General features: G+C 41.3%; 6 protein-coding genes and 1 long non-coding RNA gene across 9 annotated transcripts; 2 read left to right on the forward strand and 5 right to left on the reverse strand.

The window, feature by feature from the left end:
- Positions 1-121: 121 nt before the first annotated feature.
- Positions 122-1,255, reverse strand: LOC124204223 (adhesive plaque matrix protein-like). Its single transcript, XM_046601269.1, has 3 exons — positions 1,135-1,255; positions 938-1,066; positions 122-838 (listed from the first exon to the last, which is right to left on the reverse strand). Exons 1-3 carry the CDS (start codon positions 1,207-1,209, stop codon positions 314-316), a joined length of 729 nt encoding a protein of 242 aa, XP_046457225.1. The 5' UTR covers positions 1,210-1,255; the 3' UTR covers positions 122-313.
- Positions 1,256-3,873: 2,618 nt separating this feature from the next.
- Positions 3,874-6,502, forward strand: LOC124204108. 3 transcript variants are annotated; one of them, XR_006878750.1, is made up of 5 exons: positions 3,874-4,093; positions 4,707-4,905; positions 4,972-5,681; positions 5,748-5,863; positions 5,935-6,502. It is a non-coding gene; the product is annotated as an uncharacterized LOC124204108 (long non-coding RNA). The 3 variants fall into 3 exon arrangements; XR_006878751.1 differs by having other exon boundaries at positions 4,707-4,870; positions 4,972-5,686; XR_006878749.1 differs by having other exon boundaries at positions 4,707-5,686.
- On the reverse strand, positions 6,048-7,341 carry LOC124204107 (adhesive plaque matrix protein-like). The gene is made up of 3 exons (XM_046601120.1): positions 7,192-7,341; positions 6,950-7,081; positions 6,048-6,868 (listed from the first exon to the last, which is right to left on the reverse strand). Exons 1-3 carry the CDS (start codon positions 7,195-7,197, stop codon positions 6,155-6,157), a joined length of 852 nt encoding a protein of 283 aa, XP_046457076.1. The 5' UTR covers positions 7,198-7,341; the 3' UTR covers positions 6,048-6,154.
- Positions 7,342-9,132: 1,791 nt separating this feature from the next.
- Positions 9,133-10,662, reverse strand: LOC124204106 (adhesive plaque matrix protein-like). The gene is made up of 3 exons (XM_046601119.1): positions 10,512-10,662; positions 10,133-10,405; positions 9,133-10,044 (listed from the first exon to the last, which is right to left on the reverse strand). The coding sequence occupies exons 1-3, from the start codon at positions 10,515-10,517 to the stop codon at positions 9,319-9,321; spliced, it is 1,005 nt and encodes a 334-aa protein (XP_046457075.1). The 5' UTR covers positions 10,518-10,662; the 3' UTR covers positions 9,133-9,318.
- Positions 10,663-11,732: 1,070 nt separating this feature from the next.
- On the reverse strand, positions 11,733-12,866 carry LOC124204271 (adhesive plaque matrix protein-like). Its single transcript, XM_046601315.1, has 3 exons — positions 12,759-12,866; positions 12,523-12,666; positions 11,733-12,446 (listed from the first exon to the last, which is right to left on the reverse strand). Exons 1-3 carry the CDS (start codon positions 12,762-12,764, stop codon positions 11,859-11,861), a joined length of 738 nt encoding a protein of 245 aa, XP_046457271.1. The 5' UTR covers positions 12,765-12,866; the 3' UTR covers positions 11,733-11,858.
- Positions 12,867-18,787: 5,921 nt separating this feature from the next.
- LOC124204272 (cuticle protein 19-like) lies at positions 18,788-19,558 on the reverse strand. Its single transcript, XM_046601316.1, has 3 exons — positions 19,490-19,558; positions 19,328-19,426; positions 18,788-19,249 (listed from the first exon to the last, which is right to left on the reverse strand). Exons 1-3 carry the CDS (start codon positions 19,502-19,504, stop codon positions 18,929-18,931), a joined length of 435 nt encoding a protein of 144 aa, XP_046457272.1. The 5' UTR covers positions 19,505-19,558; the 3' UTR covers positions 18,788-18,928.
- A 4,652-nt stretch (positions 19,559-24,210) lies between these two features.
- On the forward strand, positions 24,211-25,353 carry LOC124204314 (adhesive plaque matrix protein-like). Its single transcript, XM_046601356.1, has 3 exons — positions 24,211-24,334; positions 24,445-24,558; positions 24,624-25,353. The coding sequence occupies exons 1-3, from the start codon at positions 24,329-24,331 to the stop codon at positions 25,221-25,223; spliced, it is 720 nt and encodes a 239-aa protein (XP_046457312.1). The 5' UTR covers positions 24,211-24,328; the 3' UTR covers positions 25,224-25,353.
- Positions 25,354-25,599: the final 246 nt, after the last annotated feature.

Consider the following 25,599-nt stretch of genomic DNA (forward strand, 5'->3'; position numbering starts at 1 on the left):
TCTCTTCTTTTGTTTCACAAAAAAAAAAAAAAAAAAAAAAAAAATGGGCCAACCATCATCCGCCACCATTGTTCAAGATTTATCGAACATGGTGTTTTTTAAAAAAGGGCTTTTTAAAAAATTTGTTTGAAAAAGAGTTTGTATTTTAACTTCACATAGTTACGTATAATAAATTACAAGCCGAGCACATCGTGAAATGACACATAGAAGAGCAGATTACTCTCACCTGACAGCATTTACACGCAATTGATCAACATAAATTTGTCCTTTTTCTTGATCGGTTCAAACACAAAATTCAGGTCACAGTCCTAAATTAATATGCAGGCTTGCTGGGGTAGGCCGGCTCGGGGTAAGCGGGCTTGCTGGGGTAGGACGGCTCGGGGTAAGCAGGCTTGCTTGGGTAGGCTGGCTCGGGGTAAGCGGGCTTGCTGGGGTAGGCCGGCTCGGGGTAAGCGGGCTTGCTGGGGTAGGACGGCTCGGGGTAAGCAGGCTTGCTTGGGTAGGCTGGCTCGGGGTAAGCGGGCTTGCTGGGGTAGGCCGGCTCGGGGTAGGCTGGTGTGGGGTAGGCTGGTTCAACTGGTTTAGAATAGGCGGGCTCGGCCGGCTTCGAGTAAGCGGCAGGTTTGTATTCGTCGTATTTGGCTTCTCCCTCGTATTTCACATCGGCGACGTATCCGTTCTCATCAGCCTTGTAGGTGACGATTTGAGTGCGGCCATCGGGGAGAACGACACGGTAAGATCCGGTGACAACTTTGCCGTCGCTTGACTGTTGGTGAGAGTAATCGTTGTAGCTTGGTTCATCCTTGACGGCCCAGTCAAAGCTGTACGGCATTGGTTCCTATATCAAATAATGGAATATAAAATTATTTATACTCCGACTGTTTAAATCTTAAAAAAAAAAAAGTTTTTTTTTTATTAGGAATTAAATGTAGCTCACGTATTCATAAGCGGGCTTGGAGTATGCTGGAGCAGGATAAGCTGGTGCAGGATAGGCTGGAGCTGGATACGCCGGAGTCGTGTATTCAGCGGCAGCAGCGATGGCAACCAAAGCAGCGAGAATGATGAACTGTTTGGTCGAAGTAAAAATTTAATTTGGTCTTCAAATTTTAATTTCCATTATCAACTGTATTGTACCTTGTTCATGTTGAGGAGAGGAGTGTTGTTCTGTTCTTGGAATCGAATGGAACTGATGACTAAATCGGTCGACATCCAGTCTTTATATACTGTTCAGTGTTCACATTCAAGGCTGTGCAACAACATAATTCTTACGGGCTTCACCCTTCCCCATTTCCCGTCCGATATGTGTATAACTCGACGAAGTCGTGAAATGGTCACTATCACTTTGGGGCACGGCCGGTGTGATTTCTCTGCCGGCTTCTAAATCGTGCCGAGCTTGCTTGCTGTACAGTGCAGGGAGCGCCTACAGCGATATTTAGCAATGCTACTCACTACCCCTAAATGTGAGATCCTTTCACTTTTTCCCCCGAGTACCATACTGCGTGTTTACCGATTTCGACCAAAGTGTTTTGAATGATGTTATTACGTGGGTGTCCTACGTGACTACGTCTCACGTATCTAGAGTAAACTCATTGTATTGAGGAATTCCGAAATGTATTAAATCACCTGATATTCTAAAATCGTCACCCAAAAGAATGGGGCCTAGTTCAATGCATGGTGTTATTTGGGAAAACCATTAATTTTGTTTTGCCATCACGGCGATTATTATAGGCCGCACCGCATAACTGGCCTTGATGGTCCGATAGTAATTCATGCTTTACGCGGGTTAATGGGATTTCCACTTAGCGTTTCAATCATGCCATGGTCTACATCTATTCAATGATGTCGAGGAAGCCTTCATTTACGTTTACATTCGCTTGTGCAGCAGTCGTGACTCAATAATTTTTGTACAATAATTTTCTTGCAATCTTCACATTTGCAAGACAAATCGATCGATCGTTTTCTATTCGATCAATGTAATTCAAGGACATATCTCAAATCAATTAAGGCGATTACTGTGAATTTTTTATTGAACTATTCCGTGCACAACGCTGTAGCTATCATGATATTTTTAATTTTTAATATTTTATGACTCGTGCACAAATAAATTTTTTCGCAGAGTAATGTTATTCCGACCGATTTCCGAGGTTACAAATATAGGTAAAGATGTTGGACAGAGATTTACACATAATTCGTCAATTATATAGAACTGCTCGTGTTTTATTTTTTAAGATAGGTTATTACGAGAAATTTGACACAGACATGTTTTTCTACCGTTACCCTAGTTTTTCATCTATAGACGATAAGCAAGGACGAACTGGTAATCATTTCATAAAAAATCAAATATAAGAGAAAAAAATATGGCGTCGTCACGCTGTGGTTTAATAATATGGGGCAATTTGAAAACGGATCGGAAGAGAACCCTACAACAATCGAAATTTTTTACGCCGTATTATCAAGAATTCAAGGTTACCATTTTCTATATTGTTGTCTGAATTTCGTAACAACGTACGGAGGCTATGAGACATCATCCTGAGCGTCAAGGGCGAGTTGCAACTTGCAAGTTGCAATCGGTAATTATCTTGCGACTCTATAGTTATTTAACACCACTGAAAAATAGCTTACTGCACGCTGAATGACTTCGTTCTGTTTTTCTCGTCAAAAAAAAATCAAAATCAAAATTATTTGTGTATAAATTATTCATCACAGCAACCACAGACGAAAGTTTCGGGAGCCTCTGCACGAGGCTGTGGTCTTTGATGGTCACGCTTCTTTGGTTTATATCGATCTTATTATGGTCAGTATCATGATAGGGTAGTAGTGTTCTTGATTATATAGGCATTCAGATAATCCAACTCACGAATATAGTTAAATGATGTTATCCATCAAAATTCCTACGCATTATTTTATCACGTGCATGAAAGTGTCGAAGTAGCTTGGATTTTAGGAAGATAAAAAGTCAGTTTTTCCTTGAAAATCAACCCTGGCCCAATACAAGGTTACCAGACATCATAAATATCCATTTTCTTTTTTAATTGTAGCTATTATACATTGTGTTTTCGCGGAATTACGTAAATTAAATAATACGTGATATAAATAGGATATTAGCCGGACATGAACATTCATAGACAGCCTAGAAATCGCTAGAAATATTCATAATGGTGAGTAATGCTAGTTATACTGTATAGACGCGGTTAGTATTATAACTATACTATTACCATATTCAACGAATAAAAAATCATTCGATATACATAAAAGAATTAATTATTCTAGCTAGTTTAATGATAGCAGTAATTTGACGTCGGGTTTACGCGTAATGATTTGGTGATAGCCAGGCTGGCTAGAGTGATCCCAAAAAGGTATAGAAGCTGAAATTTCCATGGATTCAATTAATCAGCATTTAAATCAAAATTTTGTAATACCGCCCTTATACTTCGTATACACTTGGAATTGGCGCCATCGTCTTGAAGAAATCGAAAGTGCTGCAATCTTTGTAAGGGAAATGAAAGCTTGTAGTAGTTTCTTACCATTCGAATTCGGCCTTGTCCCTAGATCGAAACTTACTTGAATTATTTTTTTATCGTTTTATTTACAATTGATTCCTGGAGATAGAACGTAAAATTTGTCACAACTTCCAATTATTTTTATTTTCACATTTAGAAATCTCAGATTGTTGTAATTTTATTTCTATACTGTTTTGAATCAATTACAATTAGTATCTAACAATGGGTGCGAGAGAAAATCAACCGATCAGCTATTAGAGGTCTAGTTTCTCCACTCTAATTGAACAATGCTGAGTGAGATCTAATTGAGGCGTTATATATAGCTTTATAACTAGGCCACACAATCAACAAGTTTTAACACAAGACACAACCCACTCGATGTAGAGTTCATTTCTTTATTTAGAATGGTGCTGAGAAATCGGAAGTCATAATGTGTTAACCCTTTAAAACGGCTAGACGTGTTGCTGCTCTACGTTAAGTCAAGCGATGAATTTGAATCATCACTCAGTCTGACTGTCCGAGTCTTCCGAGGCGTCTGCTGTTGCACGGCTCTCGAATTCCCATAACGGTTTTACGGAACGGCGCTTATTAAGGTATGCAAAGGAAGGAAGAAACAAAACCATTGTGGTTAAGAAAAATTTTCGTGGTTAGATTCTCGTACGCCCAACTTTGGCACAAAGCAAATCATTTTGTCTTTAACCAACTGTTGCGAGTTTCTATATTTTTAACCGCATGTAGATATATTGATTATTTTCCGCGTGTGACGGGTGCGGATGTTTGTCTGTATGGTTTTGTACCGTAATTGGATGCCTTTACATAACCAAATTAGGGGGAAAAGATAAGCCATGAGAATATTTAGCATCTTCACTCGCTTTCTCGAACAAATATCTCATCATTTGTTTTATACTCCAGAATAACTTAATAATAATCAGTTTATTTTCTCCTTAATTTTAAACAAATGTCTCTACAAAAAATATGATTTTTGAAGATGATATTTTTGAATTATAATTACTATTGTTTCATGGCATTCTTGGGCATCCTGTGTGCTCTGTGGTGATATAGTTTAGAAAACTGAAAGTGACGTCAGCTACGTAGTCGTTTTTTCTTTTCTGAAAAGAGCCAAGCACTGAGAGAAGAGGGACAAAGTGCCATTTAAAAAAGAAAGGCAATTTAATTTGTCTTACTTTGTGATTCTCTCAAAAAAAGGTCATTCCCATCATTTGTGAAATTGGAAGTGCTTCTGCCAGCCGAATACGCCGTAGCACTAGCAAACAAGAACAAGATTGCACGGTGGCAATTACAAGTTGCGTGCAGTGCAGTTTGATTTAATGAAATGGAAAAAATTTCTATTCCCAACTTTTAACATAGCCGTACGTAATCTCGTTGCGCCCATAAAATGCAAGAGGTAAGTGTAACTGATTTATTTTATTTTAAAAAAAAATTTTTTTTGGCTTTGTACTCTTAATAAAAGGCTCGTAGATTTGATTGCGAGTTGTGACACTATTCGAATCGGTGAACAATTCAATTCTCTGTTTTAGTATTTGTTTCTATCATAAACATACCGTAAGTATACAATCAAGCATATTATATCTTTCGTGTTCGTGTACCTGCACTGCAAAAAAAGGCGTGATCAAAGCATCCCCTATGGTACCGTAAATCTTTTATTATCATTATTAGGCTCTTTAAAAAAATATTTCTGTAAGAAAAAAAACTGGTGCTGGTGTCAAATTCTTTTAATCAAATTTTTAACACAAGTTCCTTTTTCACTTGTAGACTGAAGTGTGTTTCACCTTTTGAGCAAATTTATACGTACATGATTTCGTAAAAGGCTTCAAACTAACACAAACTCGAAATTTCTAGACTATAAAGTTTCAAACAATTCGCACTTTTATGCTATGACCTCGTGGCATGTTGTCGCGTAACGCTTTAATCTATGCAACTTCCAACATAGTATGCGCGTCTATACTGAACTTGGTGCTCGTAAATATCCTTATGTGCGCATAATGCAAGGCCAGCGTAATAGGCTTGCTGTTTGCTCGGGCTAGGCAGCAAGGAGAAATCTAACCTTGCCGCCAGTTACGCGAGGGAAAAATTGTGAACTATTTAACTAGCGCTTTTTTTTTAAAAACTGACCTACAAAAAGGACATTTCACAGGAGAAACGAGAAAAACCGCAAAAAGGGTGAGGTGTGTTGGAATGTAAGACTTCTTTTTGCATCAAGAGTTTCATTGTTGTTTGCTCATTTAGTTGGTCTGTTTAATTTATGGTCATTGGAACAAGTAGACAGTAGACAGAAGAAATCGAAAACTTCAAAGAGTAAAACGGCACGCAATTGCCGCCCACTTTCTACAATACTTTCGCAGGTGCGTTCAAAAGAGCTGCGTTGTGTATCACAATTACATTCCCACTAATTTCTTAATTTTCATTTTCGAAGTTGTTAGATAGAGAATTGGATTTGTTTTCTTTGTCTTTTCATTCACTAGCAGCAAAGCCGGTATCCAACATTATATTATAGACTTCCATCAAAATTAAATTGAATCAAACATATTATTTCCGAAATTTGTGAGTATGTATTCCTTCTAATTTGGCAAATAATTTATATTAACTGAATGATATAAGATAATTCCACGCCTATATATTTTCCTTTTTTCGATTTAAGCAGTTGCGTCAGTAGCAGTCTCTGGCTCAGCAGCCGGAGCAGCGGCCTCTACGACGGCGGGCTCTGCGGCCACTTCGGCGACGGGCTCTGCGGCCACTTCGGCGACGGGCTCTGCGGCCACTTCGGCAACAGCCTCAACGGCAACTTCAGCAACAAGTTCGTCTTTGGTTATTGGCTCAGCTGCAACAACTTCTTCGACAGCAGCAACTGATGGTACGGGAGCTTCGGTGGTGGTTGGAGCGGGATAGCTTGGCTTAGGGTAGCTGGGATATGCTGGGCGAGGGTAGCTGGGGTATGCTGGACGAGGATAGCTGGGGTAAGATGGTTTGGGGTATGAAGGATAGGCTGGGGCAGGGTAAGATGGATAAGTGGGCTTGGGGTAAGATGGGTAAGATGGCTCAGGATAGGCTTTTGGGTAAGCTGGAGGAGAGTAAGCAGCTTTAGGGTAGGCTGGTGGAGCGTATGCGGGCTTGTAGGCGGGCTTGTAGGCGGGCTTGTATTCGTCGTATTTGGCCTCGCCTTCGTATTTCACATCGGCGACGTAACCGTAATCGTCGGCCTTGTAGGTGACAACTTGTTTGCGGCTGTCGGGCAAGACGACGTAGTAGGTTCCATCAACAACTTTGCCATCGCTGTTTTCCTTGTGGCCAAAGTCGTTGTAGCTTGGTTCATCCAAAACGGCCCAGTCGAAAGCGTAGGGCATGGGAGGCTGTATGATATAATTTCGAGTATAATTTTTAAAATTAAAAATTTCAATCTGTTGTAACAATTTCTGTTGTAGCAGACTTACATAATCATAGGATTTTTCATAAGCCGCTGGGTAGGCAGGCGCTGGGTAGGCTGGCTTCGGGTAATATGCTGGTTTGGGATAGTAAGGATTATCAGCCAATGCGACGACGGCCAAAGCGGCGATGATGAGGAACTGAAAAGATGACAATTAAAAAATATTAGTCCACTTTCGTTATTACCGTATGATAGTTTAAAATGAGAGTGTTATGCACAAATTTCAAGATTTTTTAAAATGCAACTCACTTTCATGTTGATGCTAGAAGGAATTCTCTGTGTCTATACGATTGTCCAGATGTGAACGCACTGATGGATATCTTGTTCGAGTTAGTCCTCTATTTATACTTGGTTCGTGGGCTCAAGAACCATAGGAGGAGTGGCAATGGGCGCAGATTTCTTCTAGTCCCAGCAAGTACATAGCAACAGCAGCGCATCGCGGGCATTTAAATTACACCCGAAACCCTGGCTAGCCTACTGGCTCCCATGAGAAAGCAGCAAAATTATTTGCAACTCTCACTTTGTGTTCGCATCCACCTCGCCTTTTTTTTTTCTCATAATACACTCCAATGATATCACCTACTTCGGCCTTTCGGTTAGCAACTCCGCCTGCTGTCCCATCTCGAATTCTCGACATCTCATTTTTACTTCGATAGTTCAATATCTGATTGCCATAGGAATCTCAAGCGCACTGCGCAGGTGTATTTTATATCAGTTATCATTCTAGTTTTATCTCAACGAAATATTAATAATTGGTGATGTTATACTTCTACTAAGACAGTCCTTGAATTTATAAAATCTAGCCTACTTAAAACATTTTTTGTTAATGGGATTTGATGGTATTTAAATACGTTTTTATTATGATAAATTTTTCGCAGGAAATTTTTAAATGCGCTGAGAAACGAAAAATTGTATTTAGGTTCGGATTGAATTTCGCAATCAATATTTTACTGGGGCAAGTTGGAAAAAGCTCTGCGCTATTTCTATCCGAAACAGAATATTGTTGCGAATTGCGATGTTTGTAACGGATTCAGATCGTAAGACCTGAGTAGCTATATAGTAAAAGGGTAAGTAAATTCCGTTTCCAGTCCGTTTCAATAGTTTTACTGCATTTTGTTTGCCGCTTGACGCTTGCATAGGTACAATTTGTTTTGGGTTTACTATGGGATCGTTCAAAATCCAAAACTTGTGAAATGCAGTTACAAAATAAAATGTAGAATAAAAAAATACAAGATATGAAGAACGGGAAAAGAAATAATATAGTCACACTCACTTTCTATTGTCAGTGTTTTGAAAGACAGGTATCACATTTAACGACCAACTGTCCTTGAAGTATTATCTGCATCATTGTCCCCTTATTGCTGAAATGAGTAAGAGGACACAATAAAATATTTAAAATCTGTCCAATTTACTGTTATAAAATTTGTGTATTGTGTTTCGTAGGAATTCATAAATCCGCCGAAATTTAAGAGATTTTAGAGTTTTGGGGGTTTTTTTATTTTTAGATTTGTTCTTTGTGATCCAAATTCTCGTTTAAAAAAAACAGTAATTTTTTTTATAGAAAACGAAGAATACACCGCTAATTAAATAACAATTTTTTTGTCATCCAGGAAAAAGATTCACAAGCAGCTCCAGTTAATTTCACAAAAATTTCTCCTTCCGTCAGGTGGTCCAGAGTTTACATCAAAGTGCGTTGCGCTACATTATACTACCTATTTTTTTTTTCTCTTGTTTGAAATTTTTGGCAAGTGCTCCTTTCCAATTCACATATCAACACATTGACTAAAATGTTAAGAGGAAACTGTAATGGGGAAAGCTTCAGTGCAAGAGAAACAATTTTCTATCAATTCAGGATTTGGTCGGCAAACACTGATATTACATGACACATAAATTTCCTCTTTTTCTCTTTCTCTGTCAAACTTTTGAAAAGCTTTGGTCAGAAAAAGACTATAGTGAAATTTAGCTGACCACTTGCATTGTTTTGAACGGCTCGTGCGCCTTTGTCTTGGGCTATACTATTTCCGCTGGCGAAAAATGCCATTCAAATGTTCTTCTTTTCGGAGAAACTTAGACTACATTCCTTATATGATTACATCTTTTTAATTTCTTTATCTAATCTAGAACTATACTTAACTAAAGGTTTTTTGTTTAATACAATTTGCAATCGTTTATAATAGAAACTCGGACGTCTTTTTATTTTAAAATGTGTCTAATATCTGTATTTCTATTTCATTTAGATAATTTGATTGTATTCAAGACGAGGTGGTTGGCATAATTAACGACAATTAGTAAAACTAACTGTCTTTATATAAGTTATAAAGGTCTGCGGCGAAGACTGAATCATATTGTGTTGATATAAAGCTCTGATGTGATGATTTAAGCAACTGTGGTAGCAGCTTCTGGTTCGGCGGTTGTTTCAACAGCAGCAGCAGCGGCCTCGGTAGTGATTTCAACCTCCTCGACGACTGGCTCAGCAGCAGCAACCTCAGCAACAACCGGTTCGGCAGCAGCAACTTCAACATCCGATTCGGCAGCAACAGCAGCTACCTCAGCAACAACAACATCTTCAACCTTCGCTACTGAAACGGGAGCTACAGTGGCGGCTTCGGTGGTGGTTGGAGCGGGATAGCTTGGCTTAGGATAGCTGGGATATGCTGGACGAGGGTAGCTGGGGTATGCTGGACGAGGATAACTGGGGTAAGATGGTTTGGGGTATGAAGGATAGGCTGGGGCAGGGTAAGATGGATAAGTGGGCTTGGGGTAAGATGGGTAAGATGGCTCAGGGTAGGCTTTAGGGTAAGCTGGAGGAGAGTAAGCAGCTTTAGGGTAGGCTGGTGGAGCGTATGCGGGCTTGTAGGCGGGCTTGTATTCGGGCTTGTAGGCGGGCTTGTATTCGTCGTATTTGGCCTCGCCTTCGTATTTCACATCGGCGACGTAACCGTAATCGTCAGCCTTGTAGGTGACCACTTGTTTGCGGCTGTCGGGCAAGACGACGTAGTAGATTCCATCAACGACTTTGCCATCGCTGGTTTCTTTGTGTCCAAAGTCGTTGTAGCTTGGCTCATCCAAAACGGCCCAGTCGAAAGTGTAGGGCATGGGAGGCTGTAAAACCACCAATCGAAGTTTTCAAATATTTTTCATCAATTTCATTTTAGAATAATAGAATAGGCATTCACCCGATTTCACTTACGTAGTCATAAGATTTAGCATATGGTGCTGGGTACGCTGGCTTCGGGTATTCCGGTGCGGAGTATGATGATGGGTAAGCGGGCTTCGGGTACTCCGGTGCGGAGTATGATGGGTAAGCGGGATTCGGGTACTCCGGTGGGGAATATGATGGATAAGCGGGTTTAGGGTAGTAAGATGGAGACGGGTAAGCTGGTTTTGGATAGTACGGTGCTTTCGGGTAGTAAGGCTTGTCAGAAGCCAGGGCGACAACTGCCAAAGCGGCGAAGATGAGGAACTGGAACGAAATGAAAGAATTTATTGAATCCAATCCTAGCTGCTGTTTATCTTATTATTTAAATGTTACAAAGAAAAACCACGGCGTAATTTGAAATGCAACTCACTTTCATGTTGGCTAAAAGAGGATTGCTAGTGCTCGCGATCGTCCAGATGTGAACGCACTGATGAATTCCTAACCGGTTTTGTTCTCTATTTATACTCCGACTCGGTCGGTGCGCTCAAAAAATGGGCGGAGTGGCCAGTGCGCAAAGATTTGCTGCATGTCGTGTGCTAGCAAAGTAGTATCGTCCTTACTTGGTCTTCTTGCTTCTATGCGCGGTAAAGCTAAGCAAATTATTAACAACTCTCACTTTCTGTTTCTCATCTACCTTCAGTCCTTCACCTTTTTTTCTACCTCCACCTTCTCCACCTCTTCTTCACCTCCTCTATTTTCCCTTCAACATGCAGAGCTGTCAGCAGGATGAAGGGCAGCACATGTACTACGCTTGCTATCCAGCATCCTGCGCAGCGTGTGTATTAAACTACTATATATCTCCGGACGGATCTGAATTCCGAAACTTCCAGTTCTATTTCTGAGGGTAGTAAAACTAGACACATTATCTTTTACGTCCGTTCACTTTCTTTTTGAATTTTATTAGTTCACCTCAATTCATCTTTCATCTGGCCAATTTAACCTTCGCCATCAACATCAACGCTCGCCCACAAGAAATGCGTTTATAGATCACTTGTCAATAATGTTGTCATGCATGCGCAATATTCAACATATTTTTATCAATAAATTGTTTTATGGGACCCTCTACTTGTTCACTGATTTGTTTTCAGTTTTTAGTTCCAGCTGTTGAGTTCAGTAATGGTTTTCTTATCCAAACGTCGATCGATTCATTAAAAACAGTGACACATTAAAAAAAAGGGCTTGGCATTGAGAATGCTGTGAACAAATTCATGTACAACTAGTAAAACTATATACACAACAGCTATAGTAGTATACATTCTACGGTCTATGGTTGGATTGGTTGCCATGTGATATTATAATTCGATCGTGCAGTTGGTTTAAGGTATTATGTTTTTTTACGTATAGGTTTAATTTATGTTTCAACTCCACGTATACATCGTAGACTAAAAATCTATAAAACTAACAATTTCTGAAAAGGGCAAGACTCTCACTTTCTCTCGAATCAATTCGTGTGGCTGTCGGTAGCTGTTATCATTTTATGGGCTCCACTGCCCTTGATCTTTACGCTAGATATTATAATTGGCGAATTCCAGAGAAACCCACAACGACTGCGCATACCAGATTAGAAAAAAAATGTCGACACTGATATGAATTTCGTATGACAAAATGTAAATTTTATTTATGGAGCAGTTGTCATGATTAAGAATATAAATTGGTTTCGTTTAAATATTATGCATACATGTTGGACAAACACTAATGATTTTAAACCACGAAAGATTTAAACTGCAACATCAGTTGTAGTCTCTGGTTCGGCAACAGCGGCTGCTGTAGCAACAGTTTCGGCAACAGCAACTGGTGCCTCAGCGACGACGGGCTCAGCGGCAGCTTCAACCTTTACTGCAGCGGGGGCTTCAGTGGCAGCTTCGGTGGTGGTTGGTGCGGGGTAGCTTGGCCTGGGGTAGCTGGGGTACGCCGGGCGAGGGTAGCTGGGATAAGAGGGCTTGGGGTATGAAGGATAAGCTGGAGCAGAATAAGAAGGATAGGCGGGCTTTGGAGCGTAAGTTGGCTTTGGGTAGGATGGCTCAGGGTAGGAAGCCTTTGGGTAAGCTGGAGCGGGGTATGCGGGCTTGGGGTAGGCTGGGTAGGCGGGCTTGTATTCGGGGTATTTGGCTTCTCCTTCGTATTTGACGTCGGCGACGTAACCGTAGTCGTCCGCTTTGTAGGTGACGATCTGTCGTCGGCCGTCGGGGAGATTGACGTAATAGGTTCCAGTCACGACTTTGCCATCGCTGGTTTCCTTGTGTCCAAAGTCGTTGTAGCTTGGTTCATCCAAAACGGCCCAGTCAAACGAGTATGGCATAGGGGCCTATCGAAAAGATGATACAGTTATTTAAGAGAAAATATGGAGTGATGTTGTAAAATTTAAACTGGAGAATGCTTACGTAGTCGTAAGATTTTCCGTAAGATGATGGATAGGAAGGTGCCGGATAGGCAGGCGCGGGGTATGCTGGCTTGTAAGCCGGTTTCGGGTAATAGGGACTTTCAGCAGCCAAAGTGACGACTGCCAATGCGGCGACGATGAGGAACTGGAACGAAAATAGGAAAAGTTATAATCCAAATTGGCGTAATACCTTAAGAAAAAATGTTAGTAAAATATCGTAGCTTCAAATAATCTCACTTTCATGGTGGCAAAGAGAGGATTGTTGTGTCTACAATTGTTCAGAAGAGGCGAACACACTGATGGATTTCAAGTTCGCCATCGTCCTTTATTTATACTCGATCATCGTGTTCCAGAAAGAAAAAAGGGCGGGGTGTTAACGTTTTTCCCCAAGTCTGTGGCATTATTCGGATTAGGGAGGAACTATAGCAACTCATAAAAAGAAACAAGGTCTTAAAAAAAAGACATATAAAGAAAATGGTCCCTATATTCGATTTGGCTCCCGCCGATTCGTCTCGGACTACCTAGCCTATATACACCCACCCAATTCGTAAACTCAGCAGACTACGTATACCGCGGGTGGTGCTACTCTCCCTTTCTGTTTCTCCTCCCCTTAGTACAGTGTTTCTGATGTGCAATGTACAGCTATAGTCCCGCTGAATACTGTAAGTATCTTGACCTCCTCCCACTTTGCCTTCTCGTTACGGTCTTCGTCATCTTGCCGAATTTGTACGTAATACACCAGCAGTCTGCATGCCCCCCTTCTCCGAGTAAGGAATCAAAGGTCTTTTGGGCTATTCCTCCAATTTACTTTTTTTTTATTGTTATTATTCCTCTCATTTATTTATTTTGAATTGATGTTTACGAGATCGAAGCTCTGCAGTTCTAATGGGCTAATAGCTTTTTTTTTACTCCTTTCACTTTCCATTTGGCGCCTGAGCAGCTCCATTCTTTTCTCACATCCGTTCAAAACTGTTTTCCATCGGCGAAATACAGCAACTGGCGAACATGATTTCATTTGATTCAAAAAGGATACATAAAGTCATAAACAAATATAATAATGGTTATTACGATTGATAAGAGGACATGGATTTAATGGTTGACGGAGCACGCGCAATTGTTTTTCACCTAACTACTACGTGGAAAAAAAAGAATTCATCTCAATAAATCATATTTGGGTGTCAAGGGAATCAAGAGAAACAAACAAAATTACGTTTTGGTCAAGCGCTGTTCCGGCTATTGATTCCGGAACAGTATAATAATAGTGCTCCCCTTTTTCCCCCCAATGTTTCCCCCACGCAAATAATAAGAAACGTCAAACGGTATTACACACGTTCAATGGTATCTTTCCAATTTTCAAGGTTTCATATCAAACTCAAACAAGCCTGCGTAATGTAGCAGACGATGCATTGTGTACACACACAGACTGGCTATTACGTGTCTGGCACCGCGCAAAACCGCACGATTGACATCTAAAGTAGTTACGTCATTCATATACATACACAGCCTACCTTGAAAAAATTGGTCGAATAATGGAAGTTAGCCCGTGGGCGATCTATCCGCTTCTCATCTCTGCAACGACGTTTACGCTTCACAGCTGGCTGCCGACGGCGTATGTATGATTGTTGTTAACCTTCTTGTCGCTCTATCTTTTCTTTTCTTCCGCTCGAGCGTGCTGAGCTATTGAAATGATTCTTACCGAACAATGAAAGCACAACGACGAAAAGGAACGCGCCCTGTGTTTTATTTATTGTCACCCAACAATCTTCGAGTGACAGCAGCACAGAAAGAGAAATAATAAAGCGTGCTGTCTATATAATAGTTTGTGTTTCGAAAGAACAAAGGATATTGCTGACGAGAAAGCGCCCAAACGAAAAGGATATGTATTCAGCGAAACATCGTCGCGCGTTAAACAAGAAAAAAACAAAAAAATCAAATGCTTTTGATTGTTTTTCTTTATTTCGAAATAATGCGCTACATGCGTCTGCGAACGCGCGAAATACAAACGGAATAAAATGAGGTGAACGAAATTCGAATTTCAAATTGGCGCGCGTGGCCTTCGGGCAAGGTGTGGACCATATCGGCGCCTTCCAGCCCACCCGACTCTCTGCGAGAGTGGAATCGGGGAGGGGCGGGAAGGCATCTCCTTTAAAAAAAAATGCTATACATAAGTATTTAATGTGTGACGTAATCGGCAGCAGGTTGGCGGTTGGGCGCGGACGGAAAATGTAGGTCACCTGCTCAGCCTTTTTTTTTTTGTTCGGGGATGTAAAATACATGTTACACTTTTTTTTCTCCTCTCAGCAAGAGTTTTGTATATTACATAATAGTGAGGCTTCTCGCTCTCATCCAAAAAGAAAAGAATAATAATAAAAAAGAACACGGCGCTGCTACTACGACTTTTTGATCGAGGCCGTTGGTGTGTGTTTACTCGACCAACGGCTTGTATCCCATCCAACCGTTGCTCTACTTACGGGTAGGTAAGTGCGACGCACAGGGGAACTACTGTGGTGTTATACTCTACAGCTGTTGCCATGGTAATACACTTTTAGTTTCATTTCGTCTGGGAATGAAGAGGACTGACTCTGTCCTCCAACTTTGGCCTTCGGCAGATCCGCCCACCTACTGCGCGACAGACCGGAGATACACCATCGCCCCTTCTGCGAAAGATCAGTAATAATAAGTACAGCGTAGTGCCACCCATAGTTTATCATCACCGACATTTTTTTTTCATGCATAAACATGCGTCCGTTTTGGTCGACATTTCCCTCCCGTCCGCTGGCTGGTTCTTTTCAAAAGAGAAATATCTCCGTGTAAGGATTTGAAAATTATACATGGTACCGATTTTCAACCTTTTAGTTAAGCAGAATCCCAAAGCAGCTGGGCGAACCCGCACTAAATTGTTGCATTACCCATCCCGTTTGTTTTGCTTACATCATTATGAATTTCCCTTGGCTTCCCAAGATTTAAATGAGCAATAATACCCCCCTCATCTTGCTGTTACGCAATCTACGGCTGGCTGACTTCTCCGCAACGACGGCAATGGTCACGCCAACTTGGTGCTGCTATTGGGAGGCGCGTCACACAAACCGCAGTACTACATTTGTATATACTTGGTTTGCAATTACACTCATCCTCATAACAAAGTCCAACTCGAACAAAACGAGATAACGACGAATAAGTTGGATGATTATTATCGACCGGATGTGCTGCTTTCGTGACTTCGAGCTGTTAACATTTTAAACATGTTCAACTGAGTCAGGTAAATATATACCTGCCGAGATTTTGTGATGCCCCACAAGGGCAGGCGACTCTTTTTCGTTATTCACACCAGCAAGGAGAGCGCCAACGACGTTTTGAACCGCGCGTGTAAATCTGGCGGTCACGTAACTGACCCGATTCCCACTACCACGTGAATTCCGGGCTTCTGCGTCGTTCACGTATACATTTTTTCCGCTTGTTAAAAAAACAACAACAACAAAAATATTTGTTTAAAATTACGAAAGAAATAATAAAATGAACTCATTTTAGCCGAGGGGAGACTTTGTCAAAATTTGTGCGAAAGAAATTCCGTGCGCTCTAACGCACGCTGGCAATCATCATCGACATTTAGCTTATCTATATACTATACCACGCTGTCTCTAATATTACCTGGAAACAGAACCCCGCTGTGGTATGGCCAAGGAGAGTTAACGGAACGTAAACACGGACGTAAAAAACAAAAAATGTATTTTTGTTTTTCTTCGACGAAATCATGACGAAACTGCCAGCAGATGCGCGATGACGCTAGCCGGCAGTGACATTAGTGCGCGATTTTCCCTTTCACACAGTAAGGGGTTTTACCGGTTTTTAAATAGTTTGGCTGCATTTTATTTTTGGCAAATGACTGTCGTGAATGAACGTTGGAATTGAAAAGAGGAAAGTTTTTTTCTTTCTTTCAATTGGGCATTTTTTGTTCGTTTTTTTATTTTTTACAAAATTTAATTGGAAAATATGACAGAGAATAACGCGGGTTGATTTCAACTTGTCAAAACAAAAAATGAAATCTATTTGCGGTTTCTTGTGGATCAATTCAGACCGGTGTTTCGTGATTTCCTTTTGTGAAAAAAATGGCCACATGATGGTTGAAACGTTTTCATCCATCAGTCCCAATGGATATGGCACGTCTCGTTTGCGCTTCCTTATGCATTACCGGGAGACATTGTATACGTTTTGGTAAATATAATTTCCCTGACGAGGAAAAAAAAACAAAAGAGAATCGTGACGTTTAGATTGTCGAAAAAGTATTAAACCGGCAAAACGCAAAGCTCTGTTTGTTTTTGTTCCGCAGACGATATATATTTCCCAGAAAGAAAATGGCACACGGTTTTTTTTTTTTTTTTTTTTTACAGTTTCGAAAGGATGTGCGAATACAAGAAGACAAAAAAGAAACTTTCATCGGCGCCGCCGGCCGGATTCTTCGCATTACGTTGACGAGCGCCACTATATACCACACAGCACGGCGACCTATACGTTATACATATAATAGAGCGCATTTTCCCTTCCACCTTTGATTATATTGTTCTTCAACATTTTGTTGCACGCGGGATTTCTTTTTCGTTTTGCGAGCGAGTCGGCAACAATTTCGCCGGGGAAAACGCCAAGGCACAGGCTAGGGGAGGGCAGTCGAAGACAAAAAAAAAAAACAAGGGCAAAAAAGAACAAAAAAATAACCAAAGCAATTTAATAACGGGCGTCGGACAAAACAGAACGGACGCGCGTCTTCCAAGGCCGGCCGTCAGCCAAAATATATAGGCTAATATACATGGTATATACGAACGCTAGAAGAATTATAGATCGTCGCTATATAGAGAAACAGAGGGAGAAAAAAAAGAATTCAGAAGAACATAAGATGACGTCACAACGTGAACGCATTCTTCTCCTAGTCAGCGCACAAACCCACTCGTTTGTATTCTTGCTTTTCTAAGCTTATTTGTTGCAATAGCGTAGCTAGCTATATGTACAAAATCAGTTCCAGATTTGATATTATGGGTTCTCCGTTGCTTTTTTGAAAAGAAAACATGAAAATACCATCTGGGCGAAAAATTGATGGCCACGCCTAGTATATATCTGCACAGCAACGGTTTCGTGCATTATGCATAGAGTTTATCTCTGTCTGTCTGCTGTTGTACCATCTGCACTGCTGCTATAGAGAAGTTGACCAAAAACGGCAACTCCCCCGGTCGCCGTAAAAATAACAGAAACAAAAAATGAAGCAAGAATCGAAAAGAACGGAGATGACGAAATATAGCCTATAGTATACATCCAGGAGCTCGTATTGTTGGCTATAAAAGATACCATCCAGATCAACCAATAAAGGCATGATGATGGGTTATTTATACGATCGGTTCGGATCTATCTGATGACGACCGCCTTATTCGGTCCCACAAGCCGCTGACTGGCAGTCGTTAAAAAATGATGTCCCTAAAAAGCATTCAAGATTCAATCAGCGCGTGAGTCGTGACGAGAGGCTTTCTTATACATGTATTGGCTTCTGAACTCAATGATCGGCTGAAAGTGAGACATATTCATACCAAGTCGGCGCTCGTCAGCCCGCGTATTGAAAATAATGCACACGCACAAAAGAATACACAGAGCCTTTCCCTTTAGTATAATATAGACATACGTACTATAGCTATTGGGCGGAGAGCTATAAGTCACCATGACTCAGAAAGTGAAGTAGCGCAAAACTAGGCACACAACGAGCGATGTGACGGTGTCTGAAAGCAAATAATATCCACGGGCTACATGATACCGCTCTTCGGGAAAAGTCCTTTTTTTTACTTTTACTTTCTTCCGGTGAATAACCACAACGCGCACGAGTGAAAATCATTCGAAATTCCTGAAATAATAATTTGTTTCTTTCTTTCTTCTTTGTCAGTGTATCCGCGGATGAGAAAACACGTCGTTTGACAATTATGGTTAACAAGGCTCGTCAAACTACTTGACTAATGTAAAAATCCGTCGCAGAACAAAATTGTCTTGTTGGATAGCGATGAATAGGCCGCATTCTAGGTGTGTGTGTGTGTGGCTAATGCAAAAGAAAACCGTAGCAGGAGGCGAGAGAGAGAGAGAAAGTGAAACCCCGCCAACAATTGGCCGTGAATTATTTGGCGGCTGCCGGGAGCGACAGACGATGGGTGGCACGCCTTCAAGCTGAAGTCTGAAGGACAACGGTATATAATATGCAAACACATCTCAATAAGCCAGACGAAGCGTCGAAGCGCCGGTCACGCCATCGAAACATTTATTCGAAATACAGCCTTGTCTATAATACATATGCCAAATAGTTTTACAAGCAATGAGTGGGCAAGTTTAGGAAAAGGTGACGCTTATTCATTCATTCGTAACGGGCATTTTGTTCAAGGTCTTTAATAATCTTTTGGGGGGATTATTGATGCCGTTGTTGTTTCTACGGCGGAATAACTTGGCGTGTTATTATCGTACGAGGAAGATGAAGTTCGGTATTCCGGATATTTGGAGATGGCCTCGCCTTCGTACTTGACTTGGGCAACGTATCCGTTGTCGTCGGCTCGGTACGTGACGATCTGAGTGCGGCCGTCGGGCATGGCGACACGGTAGGATCCGCTGGTTACCTTGCCATCGCTTTCTTGCTGATGCGAGTAGTCGTTGTTAGTCGCTTCGTCCTTCACCGACCAGGCAAAGCTGTGGGGCATCGCTGGAGCTGCTGGCTGAAAATTCAAATTCACACGGGTTATATGCTTTTTTTTTATTGGCGGATTAAAAAACGGTAAAGTTCGTATTTGAACCTCGTATGGCGGCTTGGATGCTTCGGGAGCGTAGTTAGGCTGTTCCTCTGCCGCAATCAAAGTGGCAACCAATAAAATGAAGGACGAAATTCTTTGGGCCTGTATGGTAACGAATTATTTGCTATAGAAATGAATTACGTTAGTTAAAATTTAATAAAAGACCTTAGACTGATGCATGATGATGATGTTGGAGGAGCTGATCAGAAAGACTAGTGCTTTGATTGTGTCGACTTATCCCTCTTATATACAACTTGTTTCCACCCTGGGACTATATGATGTGTGGTGATACAATATTGTCGATGATAACGAATTAGTGTTCTAATTGTGTACCCCGGTGGGAAAACAATGTTGAAAAGAAAAAATTGAAGCATAGGGGGAAAACAAAACAACAATTGTGCTGTTACGCGTTCACTTTTGTGGTCGTCGTCACGCCCGGACTTTTCCCCCGATGAGGAAAACAAAACAACAAAAAACAAAAAATTCTCCGTGCTCTTCCTTTTTTCTTTAATGTGTTTCTTGTTCATTTCCGCTGCTCTTTATTTCCCATTACTACACATTATATTGCCGTCGAAAGATGTTTGTGTTGCATTACGCAACCGCCATGGCTTATTGCAAATGCCGCGCATGGAAAGCGCTGGATATGTGCGCGGGTGGGATGCCTTCCGGCGCCGTGATATGACACGCTCGATAAAAAAAGACGAACTCCGCTTTTCTCTCTTTTGCGCGTTTTCCGTTTTCGTATTGTTTCGCGTTTGGTCATTGCGACTTTTCGCCGTCATCATCGCCGCTTATGGCGACGGCGCTGTTCAGGGGAAAAAAATTTCACTTGCGACCACACCCCGTGACATCCCCAATTGCAAAGACTCCCCATATTTGAAACTGTATAGTATAATCATGCTTTTTTATATGATTTGATTGCCCGGTATGACCAATATCTATTGTCTTTATATATTCAAGCCGGGCTTTACGATGTGGTACCCCATGAATATTCGCTATGTGTAATTTAAAAAAGGGACTCAATCTCAGCGCTAGAAAAAATAATCTAAGAGACTTCAAAGTCGTTTTGCGCTTTTGTTGTTGTTCCCTCGGTGTTTAATGGTCCGTTTATGGGCTAGTGGGGAAAAGAAGGACGACATCGTGAAACTCAGCCATAAGGCCGTATAGAATTCCTCTGAGGCATTAGGGCGTGTCTGGCCACACGTCGTGAAAAAAAAAAGAGAACCGGCGGCCAGCAGCAATCTGGCCAAGTGGCTTCTAGCTGCAAGCCTCTATAGAACATAAACAATCGGAATATTATTTTTTATTATCAAAACAAAAGGAACGCATCGCATATATTATAGATAGATATATATGCCGTCCCATTTCAACGCCATCTTTTTTTCTTGCAGCCGATAGATCCGATCGCGCTTTGGAATGATCGCTGCCGGAGGTTCGTGATCCGTGGCGATTCGCTCTTAACTGTCCCTCTCCAACGGGTTTGTGGGTTGTTTACGACGATGGCCTTCGCCTTGATTGCTCTAGCTTATATAGGCGATGCTGAACTATAGAAGCGGACGAGTGAAACTTGACGGCAACGATTATGATCCGCTCTATAATTCCTGCAGATGTACGCGATCGAGAGGCTGTTGGGATTTATATTTATTGGCTTGATGGCCGCGCGGCATTCGTGCTGTGCTCTAGTGAAAGCCTCGATGTCAGTCCCGCGTCTTGTTGAGAATGAGATCGAAATCTCTATAGATTGAATCCCGCATTCTCTCTCCTTTCATCTCCCCGTTATTTTATTGACACGCTCAACTTGCGAATCAGTTCTGGCCATCTCTGGCGAGAAAAGCGCTACAAAGTAGTTCATCATCTGACTTCTTGAATTGGCCGTGACCGTTGCTGATTCCTTCGAATGGAGAGCACGCACACTCAAAATAAATAAAGCAAAAGAGTGTTTTCTCTTTTTCTCATTGCTGAGAGAAGATAAAGTCGAGAAGAAGTAGAAAGAAATAAAAAATAAAAAGTCAAAATGGTAATTCTGCAAGGTGGAGGAGAGCAAAAGAGTTGATAATCAACAGCGCCAGTTCCATAAACGGGTAGATACCTTAGCGCGTATAACGAGGTACGTAACCTACTCTTTATTTTCACCTTGTGTTCTAGATTTCTGTTACAATTCGCGCGGTTCTCAATTTGAAATATTAAAACACTTTTCGGCAATTATATTTGGAATGTGAAATTCCACGCAACGGGGTGTGACAGTGACGGAAAACGCAGCAGTCAAGTCCGGTGATGACCAGTATATTTGAAATTTTATGCGTTGCGCGTGTTGTTATTTGAGGCTTCGAAATTTTTCAGTCGACCTCCGACTGTGAAATTATTACGGCAGACCTGGGCGGAGAGCACCGACAAGTTCTCTGCGGGGCAATCGTAACAAACGACCTGTCTCCTTTGATCGCCACCCTCTTTTCTCTCTTGATTGTATAGATTGAACTGATGACGTGCTGCTGGATCACATCGGGGATTCGTAAATCCCCTTTTCCCCGCTTCCCACACAGACTCCAAATATTCTGCCTCTGTGCTTTGTACCCGTTTGTACCGCAAGCGCAACTGATTTGGTTGTATCTGATGAACTCTTTGTTCCTTGTATATACGTCGTCTATATACAACAAAGTATACAGCAGCGAATAGATGTATACCGCTCTCGATTTCTAAGAGAATATATAGAAGCGCGGGGATGTTGTTGCGTCACGACTTTCTTTACAGCGCCGTTATACCCGTGAATGGTAGGAAGCTAAATCCGTTATCCGTTCTTTTTTATTTCCAAATGTATTATGGTGTTTTAATATGCCAGACGCAACAGACAGCCAACTAATTTCGTATATCACATTTCTGTTTTGTTTTTTAATCTAGTTTTTTTTTTGTGGCATCGTCAAAATTCCTTTAAAATAAAATTTGGGAGAAAAACTGGGTCTTGAATACGCGCGGTCTCAAGGCTGTGTCCGAGACTCTTTAAAGTAAAAAAAAAACAAATAAAAAGACCAATTTGATTTTCTGAACGCCCTTTTTGTTATGTAGGGCCGTCACCTGTTGCGCATTAGCGCAGTATTCGCTGTGCGTTTGCGACTTAATTACTTTGATAAGGGACTGCTGCGCAAGGCACCCGAAGCTGGTCGCAACAAGCGGTAGATGGCACAGATTTTAGACGGCCGAGAAGAGGGGCTATATCCTATCTATCCTCCCTTTTGTCCACAGACCCGAAAGCTTTTAAAAAAAGAATAGGAGCGCGGACGACTATTATTCATCGGATGGCCGAATTTTCACTTTTGGGAAAGCCTTGCTATATATTCTATTGGACCCGGTAACAACAACATTAACAACGTTTGTACTTGGAACACCTTCGGTATTTGTGCCAAGATGCGTGCGAATTTTTGAGCCAATACATTGCTGGCCGGCGTGGCGTTTCAGGGTTGTCCAGCACATGACTATTGTCCATTGATAATCACAAATCGTCTATCGCTGGAAGCGGTAGAGATTTTCGGATTCTCTTTAAATTCAAGCTGGTGCGAAATAATCTCACGGCCATGCTGCTCACCTGATCAGTTCAGATGCAGGCATTTGTATCTTTGACAATCTCAAGGTTTTCAATTAGCGAATACCGCACTTTCAATTATTATTTTAATATTTTTTATTATTGCTGGAAGCAGGCTGGAAGTGATGATTGTCAATAGTTATTGCTGGAGCACAGTCGAGTTCGTTTGCTTTTAGGTCGAGTCGTGAGGCTGAAATCAATGGCAACGTAAAACACTATACACCATTGGGGAAAAACCAAACGTGCTTTCGGGAGCTTTTAGGTCATGCGAGTGACGATGTCAACGTCTGTTACTCTTGCTGTTACTTCGGTAGAAATGTTTATCAAGTTAAAGAGACCGTAAAATTATGTAGGGTAACCGCTGATACATTATGAAAGGCACTCACAACTTCCACTGCTGGGTGGCCTAGTTGATTTCTTTAGAGATCCCATCAAGTCCTATAACTCTGTTGGACAAGACGTAGATTTGCGTCATTGCTGTGGCCTTGTCTACTCGAACGGACTTCACTCTCGTCTAGGTATATACTCCGATGATTTGGTCCGCTCTCACTTGTACAATGCATTGGCGCATAGGAATTGCCCATTTCACACTCCATACCAGAGCGTACCAGAGTATATCAAAAACATATGTCTGTGCGATCCTAACAACTAAAAAGTCGGAATTTGCTGATTCAGTGAGAAAATAAGATAGCGATTGGTCATATTTTGGGGTTGTTTGATTTGTTACGATATTGTAAGATATGTAGGCTATAGCTAGGCTTTTTACATCCTTGGCTGCGCGCTGTGAAGCAGCAACAGCATCAAAAAATGCATCTCTTCAAATATCTCGGCCTTCGCATTATTGTTCATCAAAGCGGTATATCAAATGCATTGTGCTGTAGACGATGTTTCACTTTCAAAGTTGCTCAAAGGATTCGTACAATAACAATCTTTCACTTTATGATTATTCGGAGCTCCGGTTCTACATCACCTATCTTATGAAGGACTAGCTATGTAGCTGTAGCTACATAAGATTTTGTTTATTGGGAATTTTGAATTGTACAGAATAAAAGTCGGAATTGAATCGGAATTGGCAAGAGCAGAGTAAAAATAAACGCGGATAAGCTGTATGGTAGTAAACAATTTAATGATTTTTTTTCTTTTTAACACTAGATAATTGTTATCATTAGCTGAATCAGGTGCGTGCTGTATACAGCGCGTTGGTATAGTACAGCAGTTTCCTTTTTTTGTTTTCTTTTATGAGTTGCCAGTTCCTCCCTTTTAGTCGAATTTCTCGGACGACTTGAATGGTAAGGTGTTGCTAATACCACGCCTTTTTTTGTGAATGGACAACAGAACCAGTATAAATAAAGGCAGTGACGAGCTTGAGATTCATCAGTGTATCCAATCCTCTGAACAATCGCAGACACTAGTAATATTCTTGAGCCAACATGAAAGTGAGTTCATACATTTTAATGCCATCTCATATTTTCAACGTAAAGAATTATAGAGAGAAGATCAACAAATTAACGAAAATTTTGTTTAATTTTCTAATTTAAATCTATAGTTCGTCATTATCGTCGCTTTGGCAGTTGCTGCACTTGCCGCTGAAAAGCCGTACTACCCCAAACCAGCCTATCCGGCACCAGCTTATCCATCATATGAAAAATCTTACGATTATGTAAAAAGCTTTAGTCGATCTGTAATTAATATTTTTGAAATGCTGCAATAATTTCTCTTTTCTAGGCCCCCATGCCATACTCATTTGACTGGGCCGTTTTGGATGGACCAAGCTACAACGACTTTGGACACAAGGAAACCAGCGATGGCAAAGTCGTGACTGGAACCTATTACGTCAATCTCCCCGACGGCCGACGACAGATCGTCACCTACAAAGCGGACGACTACGGTTACGTCGCCGACGTCAAATACGAAGGCGAGGCCAAATACGACGAATACAAGCCCGCCTACCCAGCCTACCCCAAACCCGCATACCCCGCTCCAGCTTACCCAAAGGCTTCCTACCCTGAGCCATCCTACCCAAAGCCAACTTACGCTCCAAAGGCCGCCTATCCTTCTTATTCTACTCCAGCTTATCCTTCATACCCCAAGCCTTCTTATCCCAGCTACCCTCGCCCGGCATACCCCAAGCCAAATTATCCCGCCCCAACTACCACCGAGGCCGCCACTGATGCTCCCGCTCCAGTTGTAGAGAAAGTCGCAGAAAAGATTGAGGAAGTCGTTGTTGTTGAACCTGTTGCTGAAGTAGCCGTTGCTGCCGAGGCTGAGATTGCCGTTGCTGCGGAACCCATTGCCGAGCCAGAGACTTCAACCGATGCCGTTTAAATCCTCAGACGATTAGCCCTATAAATATTCTTCGCAAGAACATTCATAATTTATGTAAAGCCATCCTGTTTTCCGTTTTTTTCTGCAATTATGCCAATCGCCTCATGAATACAATTATCGTTATATTCAATGAAAGACAATGACTGTAGTATTTAATCAGTTATATGATAAAGGTTACGTTAGTTCAATCCGCACTCATCCAGCACAGTTTCGATTTCACATTCCATTATTTGCATTTATTTTAGTTTTCAACGCGGCTTCTTTTTAATAAGTTTCTAATTTACTTTCCTTTTGTCTTCTTCATTGTTATTAGAAAGTAAACGAAAGGATGAGATAGCATAAGAAAATTGTTAAATTCAAGTAGAGCACTCAGGAC

This window comes from Daphnia pulex, chromosome 10 (assembly GCF_021134715.1).
Source record: "Daphnia pulex isolate KAP4 chromosome 10, ASM2113471v1".
In the NCBI taxonomy this organism is placed as follows: domain Eukaryota; kingdom Metazoa; phylum Arthropoda; class Branchiopoda; order Diplostraca; family Daphniidae; genus Daphnia; species Daphnia pulex.

Excerpts from the sequence above, each read along its gene's own strand:
- LOC124204223 (XM_046601269.1), bottom strand. The coding sequence starts at position 1,209 with ATGTCGACCGATTTAGTCATCAGTTCCATTCGATTCCAAGAACAGAAC. Across the intron at positions 1,067-1,134 it reads CTCTCCTCAACATGAACAAG|TTCATCATTCTCGCTGCTTT; the intron begins GTACAATACAGT and ends TCGACCAAACAG. Across the intron at positions 839-937 it reads CCAAGCCCGCTTATGAATAC|GAACCAATGCCGTACAGCTT; the intron begins GTGAGCTACATT and ends TATTTGATATAG.
- LOC124204107 (XM_046601120.1), bottom strand. Across the intron at positions 6,869-6,949 it reads ATGAAAAATCCTATGATTAT|CCTCCCATGCCCTACGCTTT; the intron begins GTAAGTCTGCTA and ends TATATCATACAG.
- LOC124204106 (XM_046601119.1), bottom strand. Across the intron at positions 10,045-10,132 it reads ATGCTAAATCTTATGACTAC|CCTCCCATGCCCTACACTTT; the intron begins GTAAGTGAAATC and ends GTGGTTTTACAG.
- LOC124204271 (XM_046601315.1), bottom strand. Across the intron at positions 12,447-12,522 it reads ACGGAAAATCTTACGACTAC|GCCCCTATGCCATACTCGTT; the intron begins GTAAGCATTCTC and ends TCTTTTCGATAG.
- LOC124204272 (XM_046601316.1), bottom strand. Across the intron at positions 19,250-19,327 it reads CATCCAAGCCGCCATACGAG|CCAGCAGCTCCAGCGATGCC; the intron begins GTTCAAATACGA and ends TTGAATTTTCAG.
- LOC124204314 (XM_046601356.1), top strand. Across the intron at positions 24,559-24,623 it reads ATGAAAAATCTTACGATTAT|GCCCCCATGCCATACTCATT; the intron begins GTAAAAAGCTTT and ends TCTCTTTTCTAG.